At 43.0% G+C, this 14,337-nt stretch overlaps 1 protein-coding gene across 1 annotated transcript in view; it reads right to left on the bottom strand.

Annotated features, from left to right (window-relative positions):
• The window catches only part of FRAS1 (Fraser extracellular matrix complex subunit 1), a 508,994-nt gene that overhangs the window by 238,399 nt on the left and 256,258 nt on the right, over nt 1-14,337 (bottom strand). Inside the window, exon 15 of the mRNA XM_052641724.1 lies at nt 5,518-5,661. Within this exon, the coding sequence (XP_052497684.1) occupies nt 5,518-5,661 (144 nt within the window). The remainder of the gene's footprint in view (nt 1-5,517; nt 5,662-14,337) is intronic.

Raw genomic sequence — 14,337 nt, 5'->3', positions numbered from 1 at the left:
TAATCCCTTTAATCAATATGGCATTTTTCCAAACTAGCTAATGGATCAAAATAAAACCTGTTGATGTGAATTCAGTTATTAAACTTGCTACTTGGTTTTTCTAGAAATGTTATTAATGTAATAAAAATCAAGGTGGGAGATAAGTAAAAAGCAAAGAAAGGGATAATTTGCCCAATCAGACACTGAGACATATTGCAAAGCAATAGCAATTAAGGAGTAAAACAATGGGACAGTGGTATAGGAATAGAAATTTAGACCATGAAATACCTCAGAGACAGACCTATGTGCATATGAAAATTTTATATCCAATAAAGATCACTGGAGAAAGTAAGATTGAATGCTGGGAAAACTGGATCATGAAACGGAGAAAAATCAAACTGCATCTCACAGAAGTGGACTCTAGATGGATGAGCCTACTGAAATTAATAGAATTTCTTCTATTAATTATAGTATAATTTCTGTGTGAACTTGATCAGGGAAGGTCTTTATCTTAAAATTTCAAAAGCAAAAAGTTAAAGTATAAAATGATGAATTACTTATTTTTGTTCAATGAAGGGTACCACATTAAAGGTTAAAAAGCAACAAAATGGGAAAATGTTTGTATATTTAAGAACTGACAGAGTTAGTATCACAAAGTGCAAAGAACTCTGTAAAATCAACAATGAAAAGGAAGCAAGGCCAGTGAAACAATGAGAAAGATACATTAAAAAGCAATTTATCAAAGAGGAAACACAGAAGTCCAACAGGAGTTGAAGATAATCTCAAACTTATTAATAATCAGAAATACACAAATTAAAACAGAATGCCCCAGTATACCTATTGACCAGAAAAAAACTTGAAGTTTGATAATGTCAAGTCATGGCCAGAATGTGGAGATGAGACAGCCCTGATGCTTGGGACCCACTACTTAGTCCCATAAAGAAATCGCAGAATCAACACATAAAGAATAAATTAAAATTAAAAAAAGAAACCAGTAATTCTGTTCTGGGGTTATCCATCCTAGGGAACCTTCCCCACACCCTCACAGGCTCATCGAAGGACATATTGGAGGTTGCTCACAGGTGTTCCCTAGTGATGGACAGATGTGGGGAGTCTGTCCCTGGGAGAGTGGGAATGCAGACCAGGAAGGACCACGCAGCCATGAGAAGCAAACACCTAGATGCTATAGCAACATGGGTGAATCTGAAAGACATACTGCTGAGTGAAAAAAGGACAATATAAACTGGTATGAACTCTATAACATGGTATCATTTGAGATAAAAATATACACATACGTATAGAGAATAGCATCTCAATATGTACATTACCATATGTAAAATAGATGACCAGTGCAAGTTGGATGCATTAAGCAGGGCACCCAAAGCCGGTGCTCTGGGACGACCCAGAAGGATGGGGTGGGGAGAGAGGTGGGAGGGGGGTTCAGGATGGGGGAGCCACATGTATACTGATAGCTGATTCATGTTGATGTGTGGCAAGAACCATCACAATATTGTAATTATTTGCCAAAGAAAACAAATTAATTTAAAAAACACAGTATCATTTAAGAAAAATATACATGTACTCACTGAAAACAAAACTCATTTTACATGAGCCCATTAAAACAAAAGGATAAAAAATTTACAATAGTTGCCCAGGTAAGGAAGGGAAATCAGTATAAAAGGAAGGAAGGAAAGAGAAGAAAAAGAGAGGCGGAAGGAAGAGAGAATGTCTAACAGAAACCTCTGACTCTGCTTTGATTTATGTGTTAGCCAGAGCCAGAAAAGCCCTTCATAACAGCACAGGTACTTACATGACTAAACAATGAGGAGGTTTTGTCCTTCGAATTTCCCCACCCTTTATACCTAATATTTGTGAAACTCAAAGCATGTACCACAGACAAACTTGGTTGTTGTAAATTCTTTCAGCCATTGCACAGCACCATTTATAACAGGTTGTGCTGGATTTTTCTCAGCACTCAACTTGAGATTTCTACAGATATGGGTTGCTTGGGTTATAAATTATTAAACCAACACCAGCCGGGCTTTATCTCAAATAGCACTAATCTGAATTGAAAGTAAGCCAGCTTATCACCATCAGACGTCTAAATTAACATTCTGATAGCAATCAGTCACTCCGTTCACTGTTGCTTTAGAACACATTTATACAAACCTTTCTGAAAGCATTTGACACAGACTAACAGAACTCGAACAATTTTATGAAGAGCGTAAACTCCAGCTTTGTCCATCAAAAGGGCCATTGGTCAATGCCAACGGCTTCACAAAGTCTAGTATCTGCTAAGCACATGGCAGGCATTCACTAATTAACCAATGGTCAGTTGACTGGTTGGCTGACTAATGTCAGCACTGGTCCATCCTTGTGTTTGAAAGTTCTCCTTCTGCTTTGTTTCAAAATGTATACAGATAGCATTTCAGATGTATACTTTCTCCTGAAGCCACCTGTTCAGCAGTCTTCTTTTAAATTCTTCCAGTCTGTAAGGAGGTCTGGTTTTCTTCACTCAACCTCTTAGCCCAAGTAGACTCCCACCCCTCACTGCCTCAGGCTCACACTAACTGGGTATCACTCCTTTTACATACACGCATCCCTAGCAAAAGTTGCTTTCTCAATCCAGATAACATCATCTCAGTAGCAGGTCTGTGTCACCGATCCTGACAGTGACAGTAGCCAGTTTCCTCGGGGAATTAAAAGGGTAGATGCCTCCAGGCCTTTGAATTAGTGCAAATTTGACATCTGCCAACCTTAGGGGAATACATCTGGCTTAATTGAGCAGGGAAGTGATGCTGGCAGAAAAAGATTAAAACGCTCAGGGTAATGGCAGCCTGGTTCTTTCCTCATTCTCTCCTGAATCCACACAAAAGCCACCTGTGACTTGTCCAAATCGAGTGAGGTTTCTCACACCAGAGATACTGATGGATCCCTGCACGGCTTTAAGCAAGCAGCTGCCAAGAGCTCTCTCTTCTCTGAGACAATTTGTCAAGTCTCAGAGATCATCTCATGTGTGCTGTTGCTCAGTAAACAAAATGAGCATAATAACTCGAGAATGTTTTATGGGCTGCACATTTTTTTAATTTAGTGGACTTAGTTATAAAAAAAAAAAAAAAACGCATGAGACAGGGTGCTTAGGGCTGGTGCACTGGGATGACCCTGAGCGATGGGATGGGGAAGGAGTTGGAAGGGGGATTCAGGATGGGGAACACATGTACACCCATGGCTGATTCATGTCAATGTATGGCAAAAACCACTACAATATTGCAAAGTAATTAGCCTCCAATTAAAATAAATTAAAAAAAATTTTTAATGTCATCTGACTTTTCAATATTGACCATCACAAGAAACTTGATTCAAACCTTTCATTCAGGTGCTCACCCTGTGGACCAGCCACAGGGATAGCTGGCTGATCTAAAGACTGACAGAGATGCAAGAGGCGCAGATTTGATCCCTGGGTCGGGAAGAACCCCTGAAGAAGGGAGTGGCAACCCACTCCAGTATTTTTGCCTGGAGAATCCCCATGGACAGAGAAGCCCAGGGGGCTCTAGTCCATGGGGTCACAAAGAGGCAGATATGACTGAGTATGCACGTACACAGGCACAGGAAGATAAGGAAGGAGGAGGAGAAGAGGGTCAAGGGAAAGGGGACAGGAAATGGGCAGAGGTGCATAAAGAGGGATCATGTTCTAGCAGCACCAGAGCAATTATTAGGCAGTCAAGGTCTAAACCCAGAAGACCCAGCATGAATCCCAACTCTGCCCCTCATTAGCTCTGTGACCTTAGGCAAGCTTCTTAGTCTCTCTGCTTCCTCATCTGAGAACAGAGGATGATGATAACTACCTCAGAAAATTGCTGTGAGGATTAAACACTAAACACAAAGCACTTATTTTGTACCAGGCATTGTGTTAAATGTCTCACCTACATTAATTCAGTCTTGGCATGGCCTTCTGAGTTAGGTGTGTGCTGCTGTAACAAATGACCACAGATGTGGTTTAAAGCAACACACATTTATTATCATACAGCTTAAGAGATCAGAAGTCCTAAAATCAAAGCATTAGCAGGACTGCATTACTCTGGGAAGCTCTGGGTGGGAGAATCCATTTCTTTGTTTATTCCTTGTCTCTTTCCAGGTTCCAAAGTCTGCCTGCATGCTCTTGGTCCCTTCCCAGCATCGTTCCCACAGTCTGCTTCTGTTTCTGGTCTCCTTTTCTGATTCTGATCCTCCTGCCTCCCTATTAGGACCCTTGTGATTACACTGGTTCATTCAGATAATCCAAGGTAACCACCCCTACCTCAAGATCCTTACCTTAATCATACCTGCTGCTGCTGCAAAGTTGCTACAGTCTGTGTCCAACTCTGTGCGACCCCATAGACAGCAGCCCACCAGGGTCCCATCCCTGGGATTCTCCAGGCAAGAACAGTGGAGTGGGTTGTCATTTCCTTCTCCAATGCATGAAAGTTAAAAGTGAAAGTGAAGTCGCTCAGTCATGTCCGACTCTTAGCGACCACATGGACTGCAGCGTACCAGGCTCCTCCGTCCATGGGATTTTCTAGGCAAGAGTACTGGAGTGGGTTGCCATTGCCTTCTCCTTAATCATACCTACAAAGTCTCTTTTGCCACCTGAGGCAGAATATTCACACATGCTACTGATTGCATCTTTGAGGAGCCATTCTGTCTCCCACAGGTAGGACTATTGTCCACATTTAACAAATGGGAAATTGACACAGGAAGAGATTAAGTAACCTGCCCCAGGTCATGCTTTTTCTCCCAACATGTTCCTGCCTCTCAGTGGGTTAATGTTTAGCACATGGGACTGTGCTCCGCACAAGGAGCACGAAGTTGGGTTAACTCTTATTGTCTGCAGTTGTCTGGAAGGTTGAACAGACAATAACTGCCTCAGTTTAAATTCAAGGGCACCAACATCAAAAGCAGGGTGGCCCTTGGCTGGCCTGGGAGTCCCAAAGAGTGCCTTGGTCCCCATGCACATATGGAAGCTGGGTTCCTCTCCCCCAAGCTATGGGTCTGAAGCAAGCGGCCTGAGCCTCGTGGTCTTCATATGCATGCAGGACAAGGTTACAGAGAGCACCCAACCTAACAAGCAGTTGGGGAACAAAGGTATTCAAGGGGATTCTGTCACTGGGAAAAAACATGTTCCACAAACTACTAAAACACCGCCAATTCTAGTGTGCTACGTGTGTGCTCAATCACGACTGACTCTCTGCGACTTCGTGGTCTGTAGCCCACCCACCAAGCTCCTCAGTCCATGGGAATTCCCAGGCAAGAATACTGGAGTGGGTTGACATTTCTTTCTCCAGGGGATCTTCCCAACAAAGGGACTGAACCTGCATCTCCTGCATCGGCAGGCAGATTCTTTACCACCGAGCCACCTGGGAAGCCCCATTGGGAAACCAAACTTAGCATTGTTTGCATATTTGTTGAGTAGAAACAATGGTTTTTGGTGCTATGATTTGAATGAAACAAGGGATGCGGGAAGAGCAAAAACCGCTTTGGCCTGCAAAGCGGGGCACTTACCACTGCAGGTCCCCTGCTTGTTGTAAAACCCGTTGCCACAGCTGCTCTCACAGCCACCCTCTCTCAGCACATGGAGGGGCTCTCTGCAGGCCAGGCAGTGCTTCTCTGTGGGACCCCAGCAGGCGGCACAGGACTCGTGGCAGGCTGCAGGAAGAACCCAGAGTAGAAAAGACTGACTGCAATTTTTCTTTCAAAGGCTTTAGAATTTATAAGGATGATGTTGGAACCTTCAGTCCTAAACCACTAGGCACATATGTGCACCACAGGAGAAAAAAACCACCCCCCACCAAAAAATAAAAGAAAAACATTTCCTGCTGGCCAGAGGCATAGCTTCTATAAATTACTGTTAAGAGAACTGGAACAGGAAACCAGAGGCTTTTGAATAATGGGAATCACAGGGATGGAATCATAATTTTCTAGACAAATACAGTCTGTCTAGTGAAATTAGAAGGCCCTCCATCACCTTGCCTTCGAAACCACACAACAAAGTGTCAAAGTAGATAACTGCACTCAACCTCCAACATATCGAGCATCTGCTTATGAGGGATGCCATGCACTCTTGAGAGTCCCTTGGACAGCAAGAAGATCCAACCAGTCCATCCTAAAGGAGATCAGTCCTGGGTGTTCACTGGAAGGACTGATGTTAAGGCTGAAACTCCAATACTTGACCACCTGATGCAAAGAGCTGACTCATTTGAAAAGACTCTGATGCTGAGAAAGATTGAGGGTGGGAGGAGGGGGGATGACAGAGGATGAGATGGTTGGATGGTATCACTGACTTGATGGACATGAGTTTGGGTAAACTCTGGGAGTTGGTGATGGACAGGGAGACCTGGCATGCTGCAGTTCATGGGGTCGCAAAGATTCAGACACGACTGAGTGACTGAACTGATTCTGATGCACTCTTACTCTTGAATAGACTTTGAAAGATCCAGTACTGTGTGACTTCTGTTGCTCCTTCCCTCCCTTTCCACCTCTCCCCTACCCTAGCTGTCCCACCCTCATTTTCCCTCCCAACTCTTACCGCTCAGCCTCTGGTTTCCCTATAGCATCTGCTCTAAACTTGTATCTTGAGGACTCATGAAGCCTACCTTTCCTTTATACCTTAGATTTTTAACTATATGTTGTTTCTAGACCAGAGTTATTCCTTTAAGGTTTGACCATCTCCTCCTTTTCCAGCATTTGATTGTTTTATTACTATTCATTCTTGCTCTTCATCTTAGGTCTATAAAGAGAGGTCTATTCTGAATGATTGAATATATTCAGATTTGGTACACTGTAGGGCTAACATCATCCATCCTTCTGTAGTGTATGGGCTGTGTGTTTCTTAGTTTCATCCAACTCTTTGCAACCCCATGGACTAAGGCCTACCAGGCTCCTCCATCTGTGGGATTCTCCAGGCTAGAGTACTAGAGTGGGTTGTCATTGCCTTCTCCTCGAAAAAGTATAGATACATGTAAATGTGTAACTGAATCCCTTTGCTGTACACCTAAAACTAATACATTGTTGATCAACTATACTCTAATATAAAATTAAAAGTTAAAAAAAAAAAAAAAGAAGAACAGTAATGGGAGTGCAAGGGACTGACATAAGGAAGATCTGAAGAATGAGACGTAGCCAGCCATGGAGAGAGCCAGAGAGCAGCAGCAACAAAGGAAAAGGGAAGGAGCTTCGGGGTTCAAGGAACTGGAGGCTCCTCTTGTGACTGCACCTGGTGGATGTCTCAGGGTACAGTGGGGAATAGAAGGCACGCTGACCTGATTCATGGCTGGAGGGGTAGGCAGAAGCCCTATCAAACTTGATCTTAGAGACCATGGAAAGAAATTAGGATTTTTAGCCTAACTGTGATATGAGTCAAGAATGGACTTAAATATGATAGACATAAGCCCTGCTTGAGATGTTTAAAAGTTCTCTTTGGATGTCATGAACAGAGGGCTTAAGGACTCGTATGCTGCAGGGAGACGAGCATGGAGCTGACTATTCTGGTCCAGGTAAGAGATGAGAGTGGCAGGTGGAAAGCAAAGCCGGACGAAGTTTACTTACTTGTCGTCTGGCTTCCTCACTAGGGAGCTCCCTCACCATAAGGTCCATAGGGGCAGAGTCCATACTCTTTTGTCAACTCGGTTGAGCACACTGCTTGGTACTCTACAAACTCCTCTTATACCTGCCACCTTATTTACAAGTGGTGCATGAAAGCACTGCTTGTGTTGAGATAAGCCACTGACGCTACTTAAAACTAAATACATGGATGCAAAGATCCCAGTAGCAAATTCTACCCTGAATGCACATGAAAATTTTCATTCATTTATTCAACTACTCTCAACAGCTGATTGCAGTCACTATCTGAAGTGTCTATCAATGTTAAGGGCTTCTGCCTTACTGAGGAAATGGAGTTGATTCAAAGCTGTTACCCAAACAAACAAAAATCCAACTGCTTTTCTAAGAAGGCATGCCACGCTAATCTATCAATGTTCAACAGAAGCACCTACCACATGCAAGGTGAAGGACTAGTCTGGAGGGCCTTCCCAGCTGCCACAGGTAGGCCAGCGCCCCAGGGAGTAAGTCCCCACGGGATGATGGGGAGTGAGGTGAAAAAGAGAATAGGGGCCAGATCATGAGTGTCAGGCAGGCAGAGGTAAAGGACCTTGGACGTCATCCCCCTAAAAGTTTTAATCAGGGCAGAGGAATTGATCAGTTTTGCTTTTTAGAGTATTAACTTTGCAATGGGGAGAGGAGAGGGAGATTAACTCAAGACATCTTTAAGGAATGAAATCATCCTTGTCCTGGGGGAGAGGAGGAGATAAGAAATGAAAGGGCAATTCCCAGTTGCTTCAGGGACTGTCTGATGGCAGTGCATTATATCAGCTGCATATATGTATTTGTACAGTTGATACAGTACAAATACATCCAACCTGTTTGGTAAATGATACCCTCCCTGATACTCTGCAGCCCTGGGGACGCTGCAGACACCATATCCAATGATGAAAGGTCTGGCACAGGAAAGGGTCTCGGGTCTCTGGTCCTTCTGACCAGTCTGATCTTTGCCATACCGCTTGTTGAATATTTTTAATATTACCCCCAATGCAACCAGTGAGGACAGGGGTCAAAAGATGAGCAGGATGGAGGCCCTGGACTTAGGGATGGCACTCAGCCCTGTCACATACTGAGACCTACCTAACCGTTCACCCTGCCTGCTGTTACCTCCCTCCACCATACCAGCTCTATGGAGCAGAGACCCTAAGCAGACCATGTGATGATCAAGGGTCTGGATACCCCACACCACACAGGACTGACCCAGTCAGCAATGCCTCTGGCTCCGTCTATGGTCCCTGAATATAATCTTGCATACATCTGAGAGGTGTCCCAACGCGTCACTATGTCTATCACGCTTTGCTGAACTTGTCCAGACAAAGCCAGTTACTCCTTCCTCTAGGTTCCTGCGGCCCTTTGTACGTGCCTCTCCTGCTACTTACCGACTGTGCATGCATGCTAAGTCGCTTCAGTCTGACTCTTAGCAACCTATGGACTATAGCCCATCAGGCTCCTCTGTCCATGGAATTCTACAGGCAGGAACACTGGAGTGTGCAGCCATGCCCTCCTCCAGGGCAATCTTCTTGACGCAGGGATTGAACCCACCTCTCTTACATCTCCTGCATTGGCAGGCAGGTTCTTTACCATAGCATGACCTGGGAAGCCCATGATGGATCTATCTACATTGAGAGCCAAATGTGATGCTGGACCTTCTCTTTATTCCCATCTCAAAAACAAAAAAAAGAAGAAAAAGGCATGTTCCACAGCCAGGCAGGACAGCAGAAGGGATTTTTATTTTAACACAGGACTATGCTGAGCTGTCATTTTTGTTCCTTTTTTTTTGAGTTGTCATTTCTCATAATGACATACTCCCACTGTGTTTTGCAATTGATTTCTAATTTCTAACACTGAACATATGCTACTGCAGATAATCTCTCCTTGCAGGCTTATTTTACATGGAGCTTTTATTTCATTTGGGTTATTATGAAAAATAAAAGGTCAGTCCCTGACTTTTCACCATAATTTCTCTTAGTGATACATGTTCAGCTCACCCATCGTTTGAAGTGTATATTGTGATGATAAATTAAAACAGAGGACGAATAAGAGAAAGCCATCATCTTATCTCACGTGCAGAAGATAATTTATTTTGGAAGGCCCCTGACTCTTTCAAAGAATAACAAGACATGTGTTAGCTTGCTGAGCAATTCCTTTCAAAATGAAAGAGAATGAAATACTCTTCTTTTTGGCAACTCTCTATTGAAACCCTACTCTAAAAATAACAAACTTCTTTTCATATTTGATAATTTTGAAATAGAAGATTGTAAAAAAAATTCAACCTGTGCTACTCAAAGAATAAAATGCAGCCCTTTCCCAAGGAAATGTTAAAATACTTTCTAGGGACCATTTCTTGTTTTCCAGGAAGACTTCGAAAGACCCCAGGTAGTGGACACAGATCCCTGTTCCCTCAGCCTTTAAGTGTAAGCTGCCCACCCCAGGGAAAAGAAGGAATCTTGGATTCTCACCATTCCATGGACTTCTGGAATGTCTCCCGTCCATTACCAGAAAACAAGTACACTTGGTTAGTGGCCCTTTTAAAGTCATCAGTGAGGCTGCAGTTTGGATTTCCAAATTGCCAAGAAGTTTTCACTCTCAACTACATGAAGCAGCCTAAACTCCAGGCATAAGCAAGACACCATACACAAGGTAAATTCCTTCATTCTGGTCCTTATCCACATTGTGGCCACTGCTAACTATCCTTCACAACTCACACATGACTAGAAAGGACTTGCCAAGTTTTAAAGTTTATCAGGAGGCAATGGGTAAATTTCTAGTAAGACACTCTTGTTGGATAAAAAAAATTTTCCCATCTTAAACTCAACTTCACTGGCCCCTTGCTCTCCTAATCTGTAAAGTGGGAATAATAATATTTGTTGTACTTAACTCAAGGGGATATGGCAAGATGATGTATTGAGAAAGCAGAGGACACTGAACATGATCCTATGAGTGGCACACCCTATGGGATTCAACAAATCTCGTTTCATCTGGTGCCCAAAACAAAGTAATTATAAAGGGAGCAAATTAAAATGTAACACAAGGCAGAAAGGATAAGGATGAAAAAGACTACGGGAAAGGAAGGTTCACTTAGAAAGGGAGGGAAAAGAAATAACAGAGCCCACAGGGATTCCTCCAGCAGTTACATAAAGGAGCTCCAGTCTTGCCCAGAGGCTGCCTACTGTAGAGCTCTTTCCTTGTAATTGCTACAAAATATTAACAAAAACCCTTTGGAAACTGATTGAGAACAGCTCTGTGAAGCTCACAGTGAAGCCCAGATGCTGGGCAAACTGTGCTCTCTTCCTCCAACACAGCCGCACCTGAGGCCAAGGCTACTAGTCTAAGAAGGATGGACAACGGACTCCAGACAAATCTAAAAGGAGGGTGTCCTCTGAGTCACTACCATCTGTCATCCTTTTACTTCCACCTGCTTCTGGCCCCTACTAAGCTGGTCTCTGCCCTCGACCTTCCTCCCTTTGCCACCAGAAGCTTTAACACCTCATGTTGCAATGCCTGGTCTCCATGTGTTCTGAAAACCTATATGTACTTGAGGGAGTTCATAATAGAAAAATAAAAACAAATGAAAACATCTTCACTCTCTCAAATAGGCAGAGATGTGAAAATGACCAGGAGAGCAGCAACTAGATGCAAAGGATTGGATGTACACACAGCAGCACGTATGCATCTTAGAAACAGTGTTCAGTGAGGGAAACAAAGTCATCCATGGTAACAAAGGTGCTAGTCTAGGGTGTGTGCTCAGTTGCCTCTGACTCGTTGTGACCCTATGGTTAGGCTGGGAATGGGAGTGTGTGGGAACTCTCTTTCCTTTCCTTTTAATTGTGCGGTGAACATCAAATGGCTCTAAGAATTTCTAGTCTTTAAAATTGAAGAAAAAAAGGAAAAGAACGAAATATTCATCTGTTAATATGTATGACAAGCCTAGACAGTGTATTAAAAAGCTGAGGTATTACTTTGCCGAAAACGGACCATCTAGTCAAAGCTATGGTTTTTCCAGTAGTCATGTATGGATGTGAGAGTTGGACTATAAAGAAAGCTGAGTGCTGAATAACTGATGCTTTTGAACTGTGGTGTTAGAGAAGACTCTTGAGAGTCCCTTGGACTGCAAGGAGATCCAACCAGTCCATCCTAAAGGAAATCAGTCCTGAATATTCACCGGAGGGACTGATGCTGAAGCTGAAACTCCAATCCTTTGGCCACCTGATGTGAATAGTCAACTCACTGGAAAAGACCCTGATGCTGGGAAAGATTGAGGGCAGGAGGGGAAGGGGGCAACAGAGGATGAGATGGTTGGATGGCATCACAGACTCAATGGACATGAGTTATAGTGAATTCCGGGAGATAGTCAAGGACAGGGAAGACTAGTGTGCTATAGTCCATGGGTCACTAAGAGTCAGACAGGACTTAGCAACTGAACAACAAGAACAACAATATGTATGAATATTTAAAATATGTGCATATATAACAGTAAAAGCACATGCATACAACAAATCCACATTAAATCACATTAGAATAGTTAAGTGGGGAAGGGAAGTGGGGACAGGTAATGGGAAGAAGAGGAATAAACATGAAGATAGATAAGGAGGAGAATAGCCTGGCACAGGCTAATGATGAAAAGGCGCCATGAGTGGATAAGAATGACTAATTCAACTTCCTTCATATAAATCTCCAAAATAAGTATAAATAAGTTAATAAACAAGATTACTTTAAAAAAAAAATTGGCCATACCTTAGGGCATGTAGGATCTTAGTTCCCTGACCAGGAATCAAATCTGTGAACCTTGCATTGGAAGCTCGGAGTCTTACCCACTGGACTGCCAGGGAAGTCCAAAGATTACATTTTGATAAATCAAACTGACAAATGTAATTAGAATTATAATGCCTAGTGTTAACAGAGGTAGTGGAAGATAAGCACTTTCATTCCTTTCTAGTTCAGTTCAGTCGCTCAGTCGTGTCCAACTCTTTGCAACCCCATGAATCCAGCACACCAGGCCTCCCTGTTCATCAACATCTCCCGAAGTTCACTCAGACTCACGTCCATCGAGGCAGTGATGCCATCCAGCCATCTCATCCTCTGTCGTTCCCTTCTCCTCCTGCCCCCAATCTCTCCCAGCATCAGAGTCTTTTCCAATGAGTCAACTCTTCTCATGAGGTGGCCAAAGTACTGGAGCTTCAGCTTTAGCATCATTCCTTCCAAAGAAATCCCAGGGCTGATCTCCTTCAGAATGGACTGGTTGGATCTCCTTACAGTCCAAGGGACTCTCAAGAGTCTTCTCCAACACCACAGTTCAAAAGCATCAACTCTTCAGCACTCAGCCTTCTTCACAGTCCAACTCTCACATCCATACATGATCACGGGAAAAACCATAGCTTTGACTAGATGGACCTTAGTCAGCAAATTAATGTCTCTGCTCTTGAATATACTATCTAGGATGGTCATAACTTTTCTTCCAAGGAGTAAGCGTCTTTTAATTTCATGGCTGCAGTCACCATCTGCAGTGATTCTGGAGCCCCCAAAAATAAAGTCTGACACTGTTTCTACTGTTTCCCCATCTATTTCCCATGAAGTGATGGGACCGGATGCCATGATCTTCGTTTTCTGAATGTTGAGCTTTAAGCCAACTTTTTCACTCTTCTCTTTCACTTTCATCAAGAAGCTTTTTAGATCCTCTTCACTTTCTGCCATAAGGGTGGTGTCATTTGCATATCTGAGGTTATTGATATTTCTCCTGGCAATCTTGATTACAGCTGTGTTTCTTCCAGTCCAGCATTTCTCATGATGTACTCTGCATAGAAGTTAAATAAGCAGGGTGACAATATACAGCCTTGACGTACTCCTTTTCCTATTTGGAACCAGTCTGTTGTTCCATGTCCAGTTCTAACTGTTGCTTCCTGACCTGCATACAGATTTCTCAAGAGGCAGGTTAGGTGGTCTGGTATTCCCATCTCTTTTGGAATTTTCCACAGTTTATTGTGATCCACACAGTCAAAGGCTTTGGCATAGTCAATAAAGCAGAAATAGATGTTTTTCTGGAACTCTCTTGCTTTTTCCATGATCCAGCACATGTTGGCAATTTGATCTCTGGTTCCTCTGCCTTTTCTAAAACCAACTTGAACATTAGGGAGTTCACGGTTCATGTATTGCTGAAGCCTGTCTTGGAGAATTTTGAGCATTACTTTACTAGCATGTGAGATGAGTGCAATTGTGCGGTAGTTTGAGCATTCTTTGGCATTGCCTTTCTTTGTGACTGGAATGAAAATGGACCTTTTCCAGTCCTGTGGCCACTGCTGAGTTTTCCAAACTTGCTGGCATATTGAGTGCAGCACTTTCACAGCATCATCTTTCAGGATTTGAAATAGCTCAACTGGAATTCTATCACCTCCACTAGCTTTGTTCGTAGTGATGCTTTCTAAGGCCCACTTGACTTCACATTCCAAGATGTCTGGTTCTAGATTAGTGATCACATCATCATGATTATCTGGGTCATGAAGATCTTTTTTGCACAGCTCTTCCATGTATTCTCTTCTTAATATCTTCTGCTTCCGTTAGGTCCAGACCATTTCTGTCCTTTATTGAGCCCATCTTTGCATGAAATGTTCCCTTGGTATCTCTAATTTTCTTGAAGAGATCTCTAGTTTTTCCCATTCTGTTCTTTTCCTCTATTTCTTTGCATTGATCTCTGAAGAAGGCTTTCTTATCTCTTCTTGCTAGTCTTTGGAA

Source organism: Budorcas taxicolor, chromosome 6, assembly GCF_023091745.1.
Source record: "Budorcas taxicolor isolate Tak-1 chromosome 6, Takin1.1, whole genome shotgun sequence".
Taxonomy (NCBI): Eukaryota; Metazoa; Chordata; class Mammalia; order Artiodactyla; family Bovidae; genus Budorcas; species Budorcas taxicolor.
This window is presented reverse-complemented; position numbering and strand designations above follow the sequence as displayed.